This window comes from Osmerus eperlanus, chromosome 7 (assembly GCF_963692335.1).
Source record: "Osmerus eperlanus chromosome 7, fOsmEpe2.1, whole genome shotgun sequence".
Classification (NCBI taxonomy): Eukaryota; Metazoa; Chordata; class Actinopteri; order Osmeriformes; family Osmeridae; genus Osmerus; species Osmerus eperlanus.
The window spans coordinates 19,448,249-19,467,651 of record NC_085024.1 but is presented as its reverse complement, the minus strand read 5'-3'; the positions used below and the strand labels follow the sequence as shown (position 1 = coordinate 19,467,651).

General features: G+C 45.2%; 4 protein-coding genes across 9 annotated transcripts in view; 1 reads left to right on the top strand and 3 right to left on the bottom strand.

Moving 5' to 3' along the window:
• Positions 1 to 4,813, bottom strand: part of si:ch211-79k12.1 (uncharacterized protein LOC568891 homolog) — a 9,112-nt gene extending 4,299 nt beyond the window's left edge. Inside the window, exons 1-4 of the mRNA XM_062465650.1 lie at positions 4,653 to 4,813; positions 3,622 to 3,743; positions 2,948 to 3,155; positions 1,968 to 2,116 (exon numbers count right to left, since the gene is read on the bottom strand). Coding sequence (XP_062321634.1) covers positions 1,968 to 2,116; positions 2,948 to 3,155; positions 3,622 to 3,743; positions 4,653 to 4,710 — 537 coding nt within the window. The 5' untranslated portion in view covers positions 4,711 to 4,813. The remainder of the gene's footprint in view (positions 1 to 1,967; positions 2,117 to 2,947; positions 3,156 to 3,621; positions 3,744 to 4,652) is intronic.
• Positions 4,814 to 5,281: 468 nt separating this feature from the next.
• On the top strand, positions 5,282 to 8,634 carry taf12 (TAF12 RNA polymerase II, TATA box binding protein (TBP)-associated factor). 2 transcript variants are annotated; one of them, XM_062465679.1, is made up of 6 exons: positions 5,282 to 5,850; positions 6,270 to 6,515; positions 6,656 to 6,733; positions 6,836 to 6,950; positions 7,275 to 7,363; positions 7,523 to 8,634. In XM_062465679.1, the coding sequence occupies exons 2-6, from the start codon at positions 6,348 to 6,350 to the stop codon at positions 7,556 to 7,558; spliced, it is 486 nt and encodes a 161-aa protein (XP_062321663.1). In that variant the 5' UTR covers positions 5,282 to 5,850; positions 6,270 to 6,347; the 3' UTR covers positions 7,559 to 8,634. The 2 variants fall into 2 exon arrangements, with proteins under 2 accessions (XP_062321663.1, XP_062321662.1); XM_062465678.1 differs by having other exon boundaries at positions 5,334 to 5,850; positions 6,262 to 6,515.
• On the bottom strand, positions 7,630 to 10,822 carry rab42b (RAB42, member RAS oncogene family). 3 transcript variants are annotated; one of them, XM_062465671.1, is made up of 3 exons: positions 10,638 to 10,822; positions 10,047 to 10,370; positions 7,630 to 9,576 (listed from the first exon to the last, which is right to left on the bottom strand). In XM_062465671.1, the coding sequence occupies exons 2-3, from the start codon at positions 10,262 to 10,264 to the stop codon at positions 9,144 to 9,146; spliced, it is 651 nt and encodes a 216-aa protein (XP_062321655.1). In that variant the 5' UTR covers positions 10,265 to 10,370; positions 10,638 to 10,822; the 3' UTR covers positions 7,630 to 9,143. The 3 variants fall into 3 exon arrangements, with proteins under 3 accessions (XP_062321655.1, XP_062321658.1, XP_062321657.1); XM_062465674.1 differs by having other exon boundaries at positions 10,047 to 10,295; XM_062465673.1 differs by lacking the exon at positions 10,638 to 10,822 and having other exon boundaries at positions 10,047 to 10,437.
• A 1,687-nt stretch (positions 10,823 to 12,509) lies between these two features.
• ctps1b (CTP synthase 1b) lies at positions 12,510 to 18,945 on the bottom strand. Of its 3 annotated transcripts, none has more exons than XM_062465624.1 (18): positions 18,861 to 18,945; positions 17,752 to 17,931; positions 17,441 to 17,611; positions 17,203 to 17,303; positions 16,970 to 17,086; positions 16,644 to 16,727; positions 16,397 to 16,477; positions 16,099 to 16,250; positions 15,536 to 15,668; positions 15,226 to 15,314; positions 14,845 to 14,939; positions 14,374 to 14,436; positions 14,117 to 14,160; positions 13,926 to 14,022; positions 13,752 to 13,807; positions 13,539 to 13,635; positions 13,282 to 13,426; positions 12,510 to 13,120 (listed from the first exon to the last, which is right to left on the bottom strand). In XM_062465624.1, the coding sequence occupies exons 1-18, from the start codon at positions 18,883 to 18,885 to the stop codon at positions 13,042 to 13,044; spliced, it is 1,809 nt and encodes a 602-aa protein (XP_062321608.1). In that variant the 5' UTR covers positions 18,886 to 18,945; the 3' UTR covers positions 12,510 to 13,041. The 3 variants fall into 3 exon arrangements, with proteins under 3 accessions (XP_062321608.1, XP_062321609.1, XP_062321610.1); XM_062465625.1 differs by having other exon boundaries at positions 18,757 to 18,886; XM_062465626.1 differs by lacking the exon at positions 18,861 to 18,945 and adding an exon at positions 18,682 to 18,821.
• Positions 18,946 to 19,403: the final 458 nt, after the last annotated feature.

Genomic DNA, 19,403 nt, shown 5'->3' with positions numbered 1-19,403 from the left:
AGGTAGAGACGATAGAGAGAGAGAGAGAGGTAGAGACGATAGAGAGAGAGAGAGAGGTAGAGAGAGAGAGAGAGAGAGAGAGAGGGAGAGAGAGAGAGAGAGAGAGAGAGAGAGAGAGAGAGAGAGAGAGAGAGAGAGAGAGAGAGAGAGAGAGAGAGAGAGAGAGACGAGAGAGGGAGGAAGTAAAATAGAGACAAAGAAATAACAACCAAAAGAGGTGATTGTTATTGTGTTGGTTGCATTCACAGAGGACACAATAAACCCCTGAACATAGTGTGTTTACCTGGGCACTAACTCTCCTGAATAAACCCATTTATAAAATAGACGCCCATCAATGACCCAGATTCAAGTAAGAACGAAGAACCGCTGCACGGGAGCACACTGTAAATTCTACACATAATGAACTCACGAGGGGGGGGGGAATTGTTGACACCAAAATAGCAAAACCATTACTGAGAAAGAGAGAACACCAGACAAGGGAAGTATAGAAATAACGAGGGAGAACAACACGACGAGGACTGTAACAAACCCACAGAATCTCTTTTTTTATTACACCATGCAAATGAATTGGCTCCTGGAAGTCCCTGCCCTTGCCAAGAAAGTCCATTTCGAATTGAATGGGAGCTGAATTAAGAGGATTTCCAGTAAAGGCCAGGTTTGGCCAAAATTGCATTCTGTATGCAAATCCATTGGCTCCCAGTGCGCTCCAATCGGACTCCATCCTGTCTCCATCCGGAAGCCTTTCTCCAGAGCCAGTTTTCCTGTCTACTGCTTCCAGCTGCTGTCTGTCATCTAGCCTGGACTGTGCGGCTCTTCAGACCCCTTGCCCTCCCTCCCGCCAAACACACACTTGTACACTCACACAGACCAACATATTAACACACACACACATATTTATATGTACACGTACACCCACACACAAACACAGAAGCAAACACTGATTGCGCACTTTCCAGTCAGAAGTTATTGTACTCTGCGCCAATGTTTAAATGTTTATGCAAATTCAGCAGTGTTTGAATGGACAGGTAGAGAGAGGGTGGAGCTTGGAGAACAGAGCGATAACGACTCGTGAAGACAGATGTTTCCCTTCACACACTGGTCAGTGAAAAAAATATAAACTCTTGAAAAAGTTACCTACAATAGGCAAAAAAGCAAGGCTGTTTAATTGGAACTTGGATCGAATGTCAGTGAAAATAGATTAGGGAGGATTGATAAATAGGGACATTAACCTAATCCTTCAGATCAAATCAAATAACTAAAGGGCAAGTCATCAATCACGACTGCATGCGTCGCTATGTCTAAATGCTTAGGTGGAACTGAGAAGTGCTACTGCTCTAACCCTAACCCTAGGGGGAAGCAAAGACATTATTAGTCATTGTCATTGCACAAGACTGTTACAACTTTGACATTCAATCTTGAGATGTTGTCATGACCGTGGGTAAGGGTGTTGTAGCTATGGCAACGGCCAGTCAAACAATTCAGCTATGGTTAAGCAAACACGGAGGAAAAAATCATTAAGAATCTATCCACCTAATTGTTTTCAGGTTGACTGCCTCTTGGGTATCCCTCATTACTCTATTAATCCTCTGTAAGTGGGCTAGCTGCATCCACAAGTGAGAAGGGCCAGACCAAGAATCCTTTAGTGATTCAGTGACTACAGGAGGACCACTTCTTGAGGATAGAAAGAAAGAGAGAGAGAGAGAGAGAGAGAGAGAGAGAGAGGGAGAGAGAGAGAGAGAGGGAGAGAGAGATAGAGAGGGAGAGAGAGAGAGAGAGAGAGAGAGAGAGAGAAAGTGAGAGTAAAATGTGTGTGTGTGTGTATATGTGTTGCGTGTGCATGGTTTTGATCAATTCATGTTTCAGGGTACTCAGAAGGAAGTAGGAGAGACTGTACTCGATAGAGAACTAACCGCATGAAGAAAAAGAAACCCGGAACTTTCCGAACCAAGAAAAACCCTGACTCTCACCTCCTTCTGCCAGTAGTAGTCTGGAGTCTCAGAGGCTGTGGCGGTGCACTCCACCTCCACATCGTCCCCTAGTGGCACACGCAGGTCCTGCATGCTGCTGCTGAAGTAGCGGGTGAAGCCCGTTCTGTGCACGGAGACGTCCCGCATGTCTGAGAGGGAGAAGGAGGACGCAGGAAGGAGGACGCAGGAAGGGGGACATTTGAGCATGAATTGGATGCATCGTCCGCGGTAAGGGCGAGGATGAGGGTGTTTGGTTGTGAGCGAGGGCAAGTCTGTACACAGAGTTTCCGAGGTAAACAGATTCAGTTCCTCGAGTCTATTTCCCTCTCTTTTTGATAGCCCTCCCCACCCAACCCCGGGGGGCCGGGACTATCAATAGTTATGATAATTGGCCTCCTTCCTCGGCCGGTCTCAACAATGGCTTGCTGTTGTGTATAATGGTTCATTTTTCTCCTGTGTGTACGTCAATGGAAGAAGCCTTCCTCCCATCGAGCTTGTGTTCTCTTCCCATCACTGTCGCTTCTAATCATTCCTCCCTATTGATCGGCCAGCGGTAGCAGAGCCTATCAAAGGACATTACGGTCAATTCGGTCACCACTGAGGAGGTAAAGAGAACTAAGCCGGCACACCATCCATCTCCCCCTGCCTCCCTCATGTCCTACATCATTGTTGCTGGTGTCTCAGTTAGCGGTCGAAGGCTACAAACTTTTGGAAGCTTAGGGTGCGTATGAAGGTACGTGATCTCCGAACTTTGGACACACCTGAACTATGTATTTAGGGTTATTATGGGCTGTCTCCCCAATAGGGGTCATCTAAAAGGAACTTGAAGTTAGTAAATTTGATAATCCATGAATCAAATGCTTGTTTTCTGAGTTTCTTGAGTATTTTGATAAGCCAGTCACTACAGAAAAAAAGATCTCTGATATAATCCGATCACTGACTAAGGTCCCACGTACCCCCAGCCGCCAGCCCATACTTACAATTCACAGTGATGGACAGGGGCTCGGAGGAGTTGTCTGAAGCGGTGGCATTTCCTGCCACGCAGCGGTAGGGGCCCTGGGAGTAGCTGTAGATCTGAGAGATGTAGAGGAGAAGCCGGCCGTCCTCGCGACTGACGTCAACGTCATACTGCCAGCAACGACGGTAAAAGTAGCCCTCTGGCTCCAGGTTGTACCACTTACTCATGTACTGAGGGAGAGAGGGAGAGAGGGACAGACAAAGGAAGAGAGAGGGAGGGAGGGAGAGCGAGAGAGAGAGAGATTTTAAAAGAATGCCATTTACCTAATCTACAAACAACAAAAACTTGCACTGTCATGCGGGTTCAGGGACTGGAAAGAAGGAATTGTCATTTGTTATAAGGAATGTTGATTCACTTCAAAGAACAGCCAATCAAAAAGCCGATGATAAGCCATGTGATTTGTTTACCGTGAGCAAACATGCAGAACAAATTGTGGCCCAGTAACAGTACAGTATAATATCAAACTGTGCGACATTAAACACAATAGTCTCAAATAAACGTAACCTTGGCATGTAACTGGATGGCAGCCAGAACACTCATGTGAGATTTGAATCTGGGTGAGTAACTTAGTATCTCTCATGAACCTAATGCACCACTGTTATGTTGCTGCTGTTGTTGAAGGCTGTGGCATTTCACCTTAGCATAGCGCTCAAAGTGGACCTGACTGATGTTGAGGTCCGACTCTGAGATCAGACACTCCAAGGTGACCTGCTCCCCTTCCAGGACCGGCTGGGCTGGCCCCTGGATTATCAAGGCAGCTACAGAAACAAAGGAAGAACAACAAACATGAAAATTGTGTCAGTTGACTTATGTTGACAAAGAAACGAGAAAAGAGAAGTGACACAGAAACAGTTTCTAGTGCTAACTTTTTACTTTGGGCTGCAGTTTTTGGTGCAGTGCAATTTTTTTTTTAAACAACGCCTTCTCTTTCCGGATCTTTGTCTGCACAGGCAGGGTTGGCGTCTAGCCAACAAGCCAAATAGAGGAACTACACGAAGAACAGGTTCTGTTGTTTTAGAGATGATCGTGATAGCAAGATGCCCCCTACTGGCCTCAGACGTTTGAGGAAATGCATCACAACACGCACTTTTAATAGTGGTCGAGCTCTGTTTGTCCTCTCTGTGCAACAAATTAAAGTGTTACACTGAATTGAATTTCTGAGCTATTCCATGAGACGACAGTAAAGAATGAAAAAATTATAGTCTAAAATGATGTCTTTATTAAACTACATGTAATGCATACAGCTCTAAACCTTGGTGTCTGACCAAGGTTGACCACTTTCTATTTCACATTCAAATGAATTTCCAGGGGAATTCCACTTCCCCTACAATAATGTTTGACTACAATTAGCAATTATATTGCTAATACAATTAGCAATATAAACATCATACACACACTTATTTTAGTCCTGTACACAAATTGGACAGACATAACAGATTGTACAGTATTACTGTAAAAACATGTACATACATACAATTACATTCTTACATAACCTACATAGGGCCTACATACATACATTATACACTATTGTGTTTCTGAATCAGTTTAAATGTTGTTTTATACAAACAATGGAAATACGTACAAATAGGCACAGGGAAGTTGAGTGCTGCTGATAACTGAGCTATAGACGAGGAATAGATCGTTTCTTTGAAAAAGGTTATATTTACCATAGCAGCCAAGAATGTGTACAGTCGCCACAATTGTGAGAAGCAGAAATGCCTTCATGTCTTTTGACACTAGTGAAAGTCGATGGTTGAATTGTCTTTTCGTCTTCACCAGAAAGTTTCTGAACGTCTAAAATGAAAGTTTGGTTGTATCTATTTATACAACCTTTCAGGGGGCGTGGCTGTGGACATCTCGTTTTTGGTCCAACAATATCTATGACTTAAGACTATGTGTGATACATCAGTTGGCTACTAGCCTCAATGTTTATTACAATGTCAAGCTATATTAAAATTTAGTGTCCAACTTTCTGTTTGGAGGATAATTGTGAACTCCGCTACGCAGATAAAACAATGCCTACTATAAGTGCGTCATTTGTTTCCAAGCAGTGTCCAAGAGGAGAGTTACCAAGGAGGCGCTTAACTGTCAACTTGTATCCCAAAGTTCAGTGACCCCAGTATTTACCGGACTAGTATGAAAATAAAAAGTGCTGAAACGATCATGTTTCGGCGTGTTTATACGCTGAGCCTGCTACCGCGTCCGTATGGTTTTCGTGGCACTTGAGCCTCATTGTAATTTCGGTTGACTAGGCTATTCGTTTTCGTTTTAGTAATTGGATCGAACTTCCTACTTCAGCAATATGTTGCTTTCGGTTACACTGTTTTGAATAACATGTTCTGATGTCTTTTTGTTGAGTCAGTAGGCCTATTTTGAAAATGGTCTCAGAATGCTATGGTAGCAATTTATCTGCACTGACTTCTACTTTGATTTGTCATATTATACCCGAAACAACTCATGTTTGATACATGAATAGCCCGAGGGTATTTGTGGTTTTCTCACGAAAAGACAGATGACAATTCAATTGATCGTATAACTGAGTTTCCGGGTGGCAGTTGAAAGGTTATTTACAGTTACAGCAACAACAAAAAACTATTTGACAGCCTTCTTGAAAATTATAAGGTAACATGCGCGTTACATTTTATCAGCCACTAGAGGGCATGAGTACGCTAAATGTGTTAACCGGAAACCTAACCAGAGAAAACGGAAGTTCTAAGTACTAGTCTATTTTGCAACAGAAGAAGCGATCACTTGTGTTGTCAGCAGCAGTCGTCTACAAACGGATTATTTGCTCGAAATAGCTCAAATTTGAATGATATATCGTCAAAAAAGTTAGACATGGAGAGATAGTATTTGTTTGAGCAGGTATGGTTCAAATAAAACGTGCAGATGCTGGGACACAGAAGAATCAAGTCTTGTGTTTTCGTTTTGCAATGCAACGTTAGCTACAGTACCGTAGGACTAGCTGTAGCACGTCAATCATCTTGCGAGCCAGCTTGTGAATTTGCCCAATTGTCACTTTATCTTGCAACTTAACTAATTAAATACATACCAAATACTATTTTGGTGGCGATCGGAATATTTAAATGCAACACCATCGTGTAACTCGACCAAGCTATCAAACGTTAGCTATCTTATGTAGTTAGCAAGGAATTTAGCGAGTGTTATAAAGTGAGCTAGCTAGCAAAGTTGTTTGACATGTCTAACATAGCTGGTTAAGAACTTTCAGGGAAGGGTCTACTCAATGTCAGTCACCAATCTCTTGCTCTTTTCTAGAACCACAGACCTGGTCCGTTAAGACCGTGTAACATCTGGACCGGAAAAGAGTGGTCCTCACTGCACACCAGAGTGTGAGGCAGACTATGACACAGTATCAACCGCAAAGTAGCCGCGCAAACTTCTTCACCGTGAAATCCGAGGTTTCCTCCACGCCGCCTCTCGCCACCAGTATGGCCAACAGCACCGCTGCACCAGGGAAAGCTCTGGGTACATCGGGCCCTGCTGGCAGAATTAGTCCAGAGGGAACTCAGGTCCGTTTAGTCAGGAGGGTTATTTGACCTCAAACCTTATTAGCTCTTATAACTTAAGTACTGAAGTTTGAATTGTATGCATATCATGACACTTCTCTAGTCAACTTTGTACTTCAAATACACCTTTACCCTCTGCCCAGGTGCTCAGCAAAAAGAAGTTGCAGGACCTGGTGAGAGAGATCGACCCCAACGAGCAGCTGGATGAAGATGTGGAAGAGGTCGGGCTCACATTTAAACTCCCACCCAAACTCAATCCGATATCGTTGGATTTCCTAGAAGGCCCTCTTTTGACACGACCCCACCCCGTCTCTCCCTCTCAGATGCTGCTGCAGATCGCAGATGACTTCATCGAGAGCGTTGTCACGGCTGCCTGCCAGCTGGCCCGCCACCGCAAGTCCAACACCCTGGAGGTGAAGGACGTCCAGCTACATCTAGGTGAGCCTCTGACTAGACGCCTGCGTCGCTAGAGGCGCCATCAGCCTTCGTGTCTGACTTGAGGGTGACTCTACTCATATCAACACCTGGGGAGTCAGGTGGCTGAGCGGTTAGGGAATCGGACTAGTAATCTGAAGGTTGCCAGTTCGATTCCCGGCCGTGCCAATTGACGTGTCCTTGGGCAAGGCACTTCACCCTTATTGCCTCGGGGGAATGTCCCTGTACTTACTGTAAGTCGCTCTGGATAAGAGTGTCTGCTAAATGTAAATGTAAACACTGTGCCTTTGTATCTCCCTCTCTCTTTCTCGCCTTTTTCCTCCTCAGAACGCCAGTGGAACATGTGGATTCCTGGCTATGGCTCAGATGAGATTCGGCCGTACAAGAAGGCATGTACCACAGAGGCCCACAAACAGGTATGTTGATCCACTTCTCTCTCTCTCTGACCTCACGCAGTCACAGCCGTGGATCCCGTCGGCACATGGGTTTTTCTACGTGGGAATTCAGTCGTGGTTTCGTTCGGTGGCTACCGAAGGGAGTTCTTGTCTAAATGTTTGAATGCTTCTCATTTACAGAGAATGGCACTGATCCGCAAAACAACCAAAAAGTAGCAAGACCCTGGACGGAAGCCGTGAGCCACACCAACTACTCTGCGCTTTTTAGTTTATCTTTCGAAAAGGTCTTTGTTTTGTTTTTTAGTAGGGGGGTGATTATATTATGAAGAATGTGTGGATTGGAGAGAGGTGAACTGTAAACGTCTGGTGCTGTGGGGAAATGCCTCTGTCGTTTCACCTCGTATTGTTATTGTCTTCTCATACCCCCCTACCCATAGATGTTTTCTTTACCACCAACCATCCCCACAGAAAAGCATAAAGAACTTGTTGATCCTTTTTGAAGTGCTGTTCACAACATGCTGGCCACACAAAGAAGCTCTCCTCCTCCATCATGTGTGTACCATTCACGCAGTCGCAGAAGCCTGTTGTTGGGATTGGGGGTCTGTTAGTGCATCCATCATGCCTTTTTGATATACTTTTAGTAGAGTGTTGTCCATGTTATTGACTGTGTTGTCTACTCACATGTCTTTGTTGATATGTCTTCGTCCACTTGGTAGATGCTTTAGAACAGTCATTTTGAAAAACTGTAAGAAAGGTTGTGGATAGTCACACCTCTGTAAATAATAAATCAACCTAGAGTATTGATTTTAATCAACCTTTTTGAAATCTAGGTCGCTAGGCTACCACCAAATGCAACTGTTGTCAGTTTTCATTGTCTCATCTTATTCTGTATGGCATGCGTTCGCTGTTGTGTTTGATGAACGTAGTCAGGATCTTTCCTGCTACGTACGCGAGCTGTTCCCACTTGATGTAACGTCAGAAAGGTGCACTGGCTTTGGTATGTTTCCACGGTAACCTGATATCAGCGTGTTTTTCGTCAGCTGACACCTTCACCGTTGAGTTGAACTTGTCTTTTCATACGTCACTAAAAACGACTTGATATTATTCGAAATGAATAGTGGAAGTGTATAGTCTGGCTTGTATTGCCAGACTGGTGAAATGGGGTTAAGGGTATGCTTAATGGGTATTTGTGGGGATGGAGGAAACGCCATTGACTTTGGATGGCAGTGTTCTAGTTAAACCGTTTTCTTTTTAATCCATCAAATAAATAAAACAAGATTCATATTTCCCTTTGGCTGTGTCTTTATTGTATTCACTTGGCTGTCGTGATGCTTTTGTCCTCTATTCAGTCATTGCAACACTCAGTTCACCTTTGTTAACTCAATTCTGTGAGTTACAAATTGAAGCAGGAGGGATAAGTCGAGAGCCCATACAGAACATACAAAATATACAATGGCCTTTGGAAATCATAGCCAGTGCAGATGCATCTAACAGAATACTGGAAGAATATAATTTGGCAATTTGGCTTTGATATGAACATGAACCAAATTACCACATCTGCACGTTTTCTTTAACCTGTACAGCAACTATTATGCAATGAAGACAACACGTTCTGCACCCGTAATCTGACTTGCCTGTTGAATGCCTCACGTCAGGTCATTGTGATGTGCACATGGGGAACACTGGTTTTGTCATATCTGAGAGGGAAGCACTCATATCACAGTCATAAAGCCAGTCCATATCATGCCTCTAACCAACCTCGATCCAGAAGTTTGCATCTCAATGAGGAAGCCAGTTAGGTTCAACAGCACTTCTTGCTGCTTTTGTCCGGCTGATAGCTTTGACGGCTGAGCTTCTGCGGAGAGGAGCTCTTGACCCCGTCCCATCCCTCCCTCTGCTGCACCTCTCCGCTCAGCATCCCCCGGTACACTCTGCGCGTCAGCAGCTCAAAGGCCTCCGCCACACACTCTCCGCTCTTCGCCGACGCCTCGACGTACGGCACGCCCAGCTTCTCGGCCAGCTTCTCGGCCTCCGGGCGGCCCACCACCCGCTTCTCCTGGTCGTGGTCACAGTCGTTCTTGTGGCCCACCAGGACGAACACCACGCCGTGGGGCTTGACCCGCTCGCACACCTCAGCGTGCCACTGGAGCACATGCTCGAAGGACGCCCGGTTGGTCAGGTCAAACACCAGCAGGCCACCCACTGAGTTACGATAGTAGGAGCGGGTCACTGACCTGAGAGAAAGAAGGGAGGGGGTGGTTAACCGTGTTATAAATACATCAAAACAACAAGAGGCTGTCTCGTTACTTCACTGTAAAGGGAGAGCCATAGATCATTTATAAATCCAAATATGTTTCATGTCGCTTTGTACAGCCAGTACAATACACCTTCTGAGGTAGATTTAATTATTTTATCAGTATCGTTTGTGTTCAAACGGTAACATTCTTATGTATTCTCAGTTTATTCAAATAAAGTACAATGTTTGCATTGATCCTATATATCCTGGTTGTCTCATTGTGAGGATTCAACCCAACAGGGAAGTTCAGATCCCCCAGCTTGTACAGTCAGTACTGGCAATGGTCTTTTTCACTAGGCTTAATGTCATTGTATACATTGTACATGACTCTACAGTTATAGACTGAATTATGTTTGAAGGTTGTGATAGACACACTGAACGGCAAAAGGTTTGAACATAAACATGCACCTGAACCTCTCCTGGCCAGCGGTGTCCCAGAACTGCAGCTTGACTCTGACACCAGGCTCCACCTCCAGGAAGTGAACGTAGAAGTCCACGCCCACCGTCTCATTGATGTACTCCAGGAACATGTCTTCCGTGTAGCGCTTCACCAGGGACGACTTACCCACCGTCGAGTCCCCTAGCATGATGATCCGGAACTGGTACTGCCACAGAGACAGATCCATGACTGCTGCTTCTGGGTGGCTGGGGGGGGGGCTGGAAAGATGGAGGAAGAGGTGTGGAGAGGGGAAGGTGACTGCCAAAGAGGTACTGAGGATGTGAGCTAGAGGTCTGGAGAGATAAAGACAGGAACAGAGACTGTTGAGAGATACAATGTTTAAGATGAATGGATCCTGTGATCCGAAGGTGGAGGGATGAACTGTCTTCAAGAAAGAAGACAGTCCCCTAAGAGAAATAGCGTCAGGTAGAGTGGAGCAAGAGGGACCCTCCCACTGTGAGGAAACGGCAGGGAAACCGCTCCTAGCGCTCCTAATGCTCTAGAAAGTAGTTAACACAGGCAGACTACACAAAAACAAACACCCTTTCATCGTTGGTTACCTGCTGCTTGAGTTTATTTCTACAGTGTAAGGTACTTCCTCAGGATGTCAGAGGCATCACTTGTAGAAGTATGTCCATTCCATAGAAAGTTCCACAAGTAGCCGATTCTGTTTCTCATCTGTGCTGCTGGTCCTGAACGAAACTCCCAAGTGTGAGTGTACAGTATGTGTTCTCAGAAGAGGGGTGGAGACTCTGCAAAGATTAGCTCTGCCTGTCGATACATGACAAAGGGAGGGGTGCATGAAAGCACGGCAGGGAGGGAAAGGGGGGGAGCGAGCATGGGAAGGGAAGCACATTATCAAGGCGAGTCTTGTGTATCCTGTTGTCACCATCTGGGATGATGTGTCATCATCAAGCACACATAAAAAGCAAGGCAGGATGGAAGTATAAACTGTATTGCTCCCATTCCAGTAGGGTCACATAGCGGTCTCTCTGAAATCCCCTTTTAAGGTATCCCCCATAGCTTTGCTTATTGTTTATTGTCCTAATCAGCTCAACTGAAGAGGAAATTGACAACAATGCAGTCTTAACATAACGGCAGGATTCAAGCTGTTTCTTTCTGAAGGCGTGTCTGTTTGCAGGGGTCCGTGTCTATATTTAACAAGGAGGTCAGGAGCATATTCTGATATTTGCTTGGTAATAGTGATGCTGATTAATGAGCCAGTGTCTTTGTGTATTTTTTTGTGTACATTTAGTCATTTAGCAGACGCTCTTATCCAGAGCGACTTACAGTAAGTACAGGGACATTCCCCCGAGGCAAGTAGGGTGAAGTACCTTGCCCAAGGACACAACGTCAGTTGGCATGACCGGGAATCGAACTGGCAACCTTCGGATTACTAGCCCGATTCCCTCACCACTCAGCCACCTGACTCCCTTGACACTGCTGAAACATATTCTATGATTGTTATCCAGCCAGGCCTCACTAGTATTCACAAATCCACCCAGGGAAGGGGCAAAGACAGGCACATAGATGGCTGCAGGTATCCATGTTCAACAGGAACCTGTGTCATGAATACTGACAATGTAGCTTTGTTAATTCTGGGTCAGGGGATTTTAATGCTTGTGGACTTTAAACCCCAAACACTAACGGTTGTAAATTAGTTACCAGACACAGTTACAATCTGACCGTGTTTGTTGAGGACAGGAGTGTAAGTAAATGACAAATCAAAAAACTAAGGATGCTATATACTGTCGAATAGTCCACTAATTTACAGTTTCACTGTTCCAACGCAAAAAAAAGGCTTTAGAAACAATGTTTGTTTTGTCTTTTTCAACAAAGGCTTCACTATTTTGAAATGGGTACATGTAATGAGGATTTCCCCACCCCCACTGTTTTAACCATTCTACAAAAGAAAAACCTGACCTCAATGACAAATGTCTGGTTTAGTCTCTTTCGATACCTCTCCCCTCTCGTGAATAACACTGCATGTAAAAGGCCCATTTGATGTAGTGTATTGGGGTTTATTACATTTATCAATTCAAACGTATTAAATAAGCTTGTGTACACACCATGCAACATTAATAAAATAGGTAGCATATTCATACATATGATGCAGGTTGTAACAGACATGAAAGCTTATCTAAAACAAATGTATTTATATTTACATACACACCAGTGAACCATCTGAAAGCACTGCAGAAAATACAGGTACTGCATCTCACACATTATAATGCAGTAGAATATTAAACATTAAAATAATTCCCTTCATATTGCCTTTTTCACCAAGCCTGGCCACACCAGACAATCACAAATGCATATTAGTTTAGAACCCATGACTTCATTTTCAATGGATGTAATGAACTGGCAGACCAAAATGCTTCCAGACGCAACTATATAGAATTTGACAGATACAACCAATCAGAGCAGCAAAATGTCATCTTGGTTGTTTAATGGCTCACCTCTGAACATCCGTATTATAAAACCCAACCCTCATCAGATAAACAGTTGGGATTATTGAGCAACACCTACTTGGCTTTCTCTGAGGAACCCAACAGAATATGCAATATTTATGACATGAATTATAAATAGATCGCCACAGATTTCACTGTATGTTGGAACGGTCCCCGACATCACATGAGTATTTTTGTCCAAGAGTTTGTCCTATAAAATCATGAGATCAAGGCATTAAAAAATGAAGAAGAGCTGCAACTCACTGAAATAGATTTTAGCGAGAGATAGAAATAAATAAATGTAAAAGGAGTCCATTCAATTACTGTTCACAATTGGCCAGGCTAGCATTTCATCCAGATTGAGACGGGACACCGGTGGTATGATAAACGAACGAGTCTTGGGGGCTTAGATTCGGGGGTTAGGGCTGAGGTCATGAGGACTGTTTGAGTTTGCATGGGTGACGGGGTGAAGAGGCACGTCCAGGCCAGTCTCTTGTTCAGTTAAGTGTTCATTCTAGGAGAGAGAGGGGAACTTCAGCTCCGAGATCTCAGAGTCTGGAGAGCTGCTGCCGCTGCGGTCACTGTAGGTGTCTCTGCAACGCAACACAAGGAGAGTTGCTCCACGACGCCTACGCGTGCTGACCCGTCATTACACAACACACTGACGAACGACAAACAATGGCTTCCAACGGAGCTTGCAAACGGCTCAAAAGCGGTTAAACTACAAACATGGAAACTGGAATGGGATGGTTACCTTGGCGACAGCCGGCATCCCTTCAGGAGGTAGCTCTGTAGCTTCCCTGCAGCAGCCAGCAGGAGGCCAAAGTACGGAGGGGAGGGCTTGATGGGTCTGGAGAGAAACTCTGGATGGTACTGAACCCCGACAAAGTAACAATGATCTGGAACAAGCAGGCAGGTGGACAGTTAGCTTCAACGTTTTTCATGGTTAACCATCAAGACCCTTGGAATTGAATAGAAAAAGGGTGCGGGGAGACGTGAAGGAAAGCGTACCCTCCAGCTCGATGATCTCCATTCGCTCTCCCTCCACGTCCTGACCCACAAAGTGGAAGCCCCGCTCCTCAAAGTGGTGCTTGAGGTCAGGGTTCACCTGGCAGGGAAAGGGCTCATTCTCAATCGCATTGTTCACCGTAGGTTCCAAACCAAAAGTACTTCATTTTCAAAAAAACATTTGGCAGACAAGTGTTAGCTCCTGCTGCCACGTACCTCAAAGCGGTGTCTGTGCCTCTCGTCCACGTATTCTACATCTCCATAGAGCTTTCCTTCAAAAAGAAAACCAATTATAATCGGGCCAGATACAACCTGCGATGATCCTCTTAAGAAAACGAGGACATTAATTTATAATGATTTCTCTGCAGGCTGCGAAAGGACACCACTCACTCAAAACACTTGTGTTGGATTTGAAGATGGTTCGCCTCTTCCCCAACCTCATGGTCCCGCCCATCTGACCGGGGTTGTGTTCAGGCATGTCAATAACCTGTCACGAGAGGATGCTTAAGTCAATACTCCCTTGATATACTGTAGAACGCACTGAAGATGCACATAACCTGGGTGTAGTATGGTGTACTTACCACCGGGTGTTTAGATTCTGGGTCAAATTCTGTAGAGTTGGCATCTGCAAACAATCGTTACAGTTGCCACCGTTGACTTTTTTTGCAAACAACCGTTGCAGGTAAAAATGGCCAAGATCTTTAACCAGTTTTGCAACCAACCGTTTTGGCCAATGACAATATCTCGTGACATTTAGTGAATGACGCAAACCTCATTCAAAAGTTGTGAAACATGTTAAAGGGCAAACCCCCGGTGTCTGGCTGGGAGGGGAACTTACCCGGCCAATCAAGAACGTTCCGGGCGAACTCGCACACGGCCAGCTGCATGCCCAGACACACTCCTGAGAGAAGGAAACAGACACGATTTTACTTTGAGGCTTTCAAATTCGCTTTGCGAGCCAAACACTATTGCACACACAACACATTAGTGTAAAAACCAAAAGAGTGGGGAGAGTGACACGGCTCTGCTTGGTTCACTTTGAGGACTGGCAATTCATTGTTGGTTCCTTTTGGAATGAAGTAATGAATAAATAATTAAAATAATTCCCAGAACTGTGCAAGCCTCAAGCTGTCCGGCCAGTCAATACTTTTCCTGTAAAAGCCACATCACATTTCTCCCTTGTGCTGCATGTTCTTCCATGATGATTTTCGCTTTTGTAATTGTAAAAGTGATTCCACAAAGTGGATGATACTGGATGCGTACAACTAATGACTTCCTTCACCTCAGCGTTGCCAGCGCTCTCTCATACCTAGAAAGGGCTTCTTCTGCTTCCTGGCCCAGCTGATCGCCTGGATCTTGCCCTCCGTCCCCCGGACACCAAAACCGCCAGGTACCAACACACCGCTGCCATCAGAACACACACACACACACACACACACTGTCAAACCACCAGGTACCAAAACACCGCTGCCATCAGAACACACACACACACTGTCAAACCTTTAGGTACCAACACACCGCTGCCATCAGAACACACACACACTGTCAAATCGCTGCTTATCGAAAAGATCTGCTTCCATAAGTTACAGCTGGTGCTTAACACCACAGGCAAAAGGCTCAATACAAAAGGGCCATTAGGAAGTGGACAAGACATCTGCTGCAGATCCGTAACAACATGGCCGCCACTCACTCAGCGCTGCAGAGTTTCTGCCATGCCTCGTGGTACTTGACTGGCTCCTCCTGCAAGCTGTTGGCCTCCAGGTCTGCAGAGCCGATGTACTGCAGACAGAGGGAGGAGAGGAAGGAGGAGAATCAGGATAAGATGCAATGTGTCTTATGAACATGTCAATGTTCTTGACACAGATTCATCCTAATCTGGGACTAACAAGATTTCAAAACCGAGTATCTAGTTTGGCATACTCTTTCCTGGACGGATCTAAAAACAAACATCCATAACCCAAAAGAAAGGTCATGAATTACAGTGTGGCAGGACTCCATACCTTGACCTCCAGCTTGTGATTGATGGCGAGGGCAGAGTGCTCCAGGGCTTTGATCACGGAGGCGTAGGAGTCTGTAAACTTGGTGTACTTCCCCACCAGTGCTATGGACACGTGCTCCAGGAGCCTGTCAGATCTGGATCCAAAACAAAGTCTTGAGAAAAGAGTCTGACATGTTAAGTACAACGCTCTGGCAACATTGTTGGCATTCCAACATGGGTCCCTATAGGTGTCCTTGGTGCACATGTACACTGGTTTAAAATCTTTGGTTTGGGAGGAAATACCACAAGCGGTACTAATTTAAGAGTAGAGATATACATTTACATTTAGCAGACGTTCTTATCCAGAGCGACTTACAGTAAATACAGGGACATTCCCCCGAGGCAAGTAGGGTGAAGTGCCTTGCCCAAGGACACAACGTCATTTTTGCACAGCCGGAAATCGAACCGGCAACTTTCTGATTAGTAGCCCGACTCCCTAACCGCTCAGCCACCTGACTCCCATATGATGAAAACCGACAACATGCAACTCCCAGGATTCCATGGGGTGGTGAAACAGAGGCTCACCTGTCAGACATCTCCTTCCACTTGGTCAGCATCTTCCGAGCCCTCATCTCGATGGGCAGGTCCAGACGCTTGTAGAAGAAGCCCACCACGCCCTGGTCCTCCAGCAGCAGGGGCACTCTGTAGATGGACGACACGTCATGGACACAGATGACCTGGGGGAGAAGACGGGGAAACGTTTCGTTCTGGAATATACTTTCACTCGGGGGGAGGGAGGCAGGAGGCACAGGTCTGGGTTAGGTTCGTACAGGCCAGCCGTCGAGAGAGAAGGGTATTTTTTACAAGGAGGTCGCGTTTTTACCTGGGTCGGCTCCACGTGACAGAACATGGAGATTTTCTCTTTGACGGCGTTGTCCAGTGGTGTGGCACAGCGACACATGATCTGAACACACGTCAAGATCGAGATGAGAACACACAACTGCCTCAGGAGGAAACACCAGGGTGACTCTGCATCCCTCAAAAAGCCATTCGAGGAATACACCATCAACCGGGTGGACTATTAAACAAAAGGAGGAGTTAATCATGTGAATGTTGGTGGTGAGCCTCACCAGGTCGGGAGACAGGCCCAGGCCTCTCAGCTCCCGCACGCTGTTCTGAGTGGGCTTGGTCTTCTGCTCCCCTGTGGCACAGGGCTGCAGGGGCCGCACCAACACACACCAGAGCACAGACTCGTAAGTTGAATATCCAAAGTTAAGGCGCAGATGTGTACCACTGTAACAAAGTCTTGATTGCTACACGACAACCTTTCTCAACCCTGGTCCTCAGGGACCCCCTGCCCTGCACGTTTTAGATCAGCTTGATAACGACCCATTCGCTTGAATCAAGTGTTAGTATAGAAAAACTAACCAACACGCGTGTGAGAGATGACACCTACCTGTGGAACCAGACTGACGTGGATGTTACAGAAGTTCTCCTTCTTGACCTTGAACTGGAACTGTCTGAAAGCCTCGATGAAGGGCATGCTCTCGATGTCTCCCACCGTGCCCCCAAGCTGCCGACACCAGACCCCAAAAAATACAAAGGCATGAGCGTTAAGTGAATAAAAAGTCTCCGGGTTCTTGTGGTACGTTTTGAAACAGAGAGCCAGGTAACCGTGGCGACTCCTACCTCTATGACGCAGACTTGTGGCTCCACCCCGTCGTCATCGACGGACACTGTTGCTTGTTTCATCACCCACTCCTGGATGGCATCTGTGATGTGAGGCACCACTGGAAGACAAGGGGGTCAGACAGTACAAATGTAAACAACAACAACAAAAAAAGACCGAAACAAATACTTTCCAATGTATTGCTTGCTTCCACCGTCCCCCTGGTGGTGTCAAGTCCGACAGAACCCCCTCTCTCACCCTGCACAGTCTTGCCCAGGTAATCCCCCCGTCTCTCCTTGTTGATGACAGACTGGTAGATCTTCCCAGTGGTCAGGTTGTTGTCCTTAGTCAGACGGATGTCCAAGAACCGCTCATAGTTCCCCAGATCCAAGTCAACCTCCCCTCCATCGTCAAGCACAAATACCTCCCCTAAAACGGAGACAGTTGGTCACATCTTACAGAACAGATATATTAGCTACATTTGGGTGCAATTGTACGTTGGGCTGTTTGTATGTCGTTTTGGGATGTTGTGAAAATGTTGTGCTTCACGCAAAGTTTAAATCCCTTACCGTGTTCATAAGGAGAGAAGGTCCCTGCATCTATGTTGATGTAAGGATCGATCTTTATGGCTGTAACATGCAAGCCACACGACTTCAGGATTGTACCCACACTGCTGGCAATAATACCCTTTCCGATGCCGGATATGACACCTCCAGTGACCAATATGTACTTCATACTTGATATGAGTCCTAGACGGAGGATGGGGTTGGGGGTGAAGTGGCACAAAACATGTTATGCTGGTTCAGTAACAGGTGTTGCATTTTTATCTGGCACATCGTTCTACCTCTGACTCGATTTGAAGACCGTATTCTACAGTCTAGACTGCTGCAATAGGAAATCCATTTTAGTACCAGTTATTGTATAATTAATCTATTACTATTGCCATATATTTAGATAAGTATCGTAGGCGCTGCAGAAGCTAATGTAGTGGCCTAAATAACACACATTTGAAGTTTAAACTTAACCATATATTCTTAACCATTTGTTTTTATTGCACGGAAATGACATACATGGCGGGAACTGTTGTCCCAGATTAATAACCGCGAATTGAACTTCGCGACGTCAAGGTCAATTGAAGAGTATCCTAGCACTAAGATACTTATAACTCGGAAAAAAACAAGCGAGACAATTCAGATACGTAGCTAGGCACTTAGGTGTTGTGATACGCAGTAACTGAATGCCATGGATAACACGTTAGCTAGATAGCAAACAAAAGCAACACAGCACAACTTCTATTTGGGATATATTGCTAGACAGACAACTAGCCGTCACAGCAGCATTCATAACCTGAACTATTTCTGATATCACAACATTTCTTTACATTTCGAAGCAACATTAGGACGGTGCAGTAGTTCAGCTTCCCAGAAGAGTATGGGCAGCTAGTTTGCTAGCTTGAATGGCTAATCATGGCGTGCTTAAGTTCTATCACAAAAACTCACGGTTTGAAACAAACAATGAAATCTTCAGATAGGTATGGCTATTTCAACATCCAAAAGCGTCACTTTAGAACTTACTTTATGCAATTGCAGCTATACCCTCATGCGCACGTTATGATTGTGGTATACTATGGCAGCTACCGAAACACGTGTAGGACAAGCTGACTAGAGGTAGACCTTACTGGTGGTGCAACAAAACGGCATCATGCATGAAATGGTAGATCCTCACTGAAAAAGATTGACTGCGGTCCACTTTGAACTGCGTATGTAGTCTATTCAGATGACGTGGAAACTGCAGAGCAAAATACTGCGCATGTCACGCTGGTGAACAACGCTGTCGTTCTGGGTGTGACGTTACATGCGGTTATGCTATTTACATGTCTTTGACGTTCACTTTATATTCAGGCACTGCGGTTGTTTGGATTCCATTACGCTAAAGTGGATTGTAATATTTTGCAGTATTAAGATATTAAGATGTTGAAAACTATAGTGTGTACGGATCGTTGTATGCATCTGTCTGACATAAATCTTCAGTATTGTTTTGATGGACCACTAGGTGGCACATGGGTTCTCCTTTTGATTGTTTCCGCCAAGTCAGCAACAGCCAGATGGTCCATGTATCAAATTAACTTGACATTCTCAATGAAGCCATTAGCCATTAGACAAGACAGTAACAAATCACTCATTCTGAAACATTGTGGCATTTTGTCTGTAAACAATTTCAA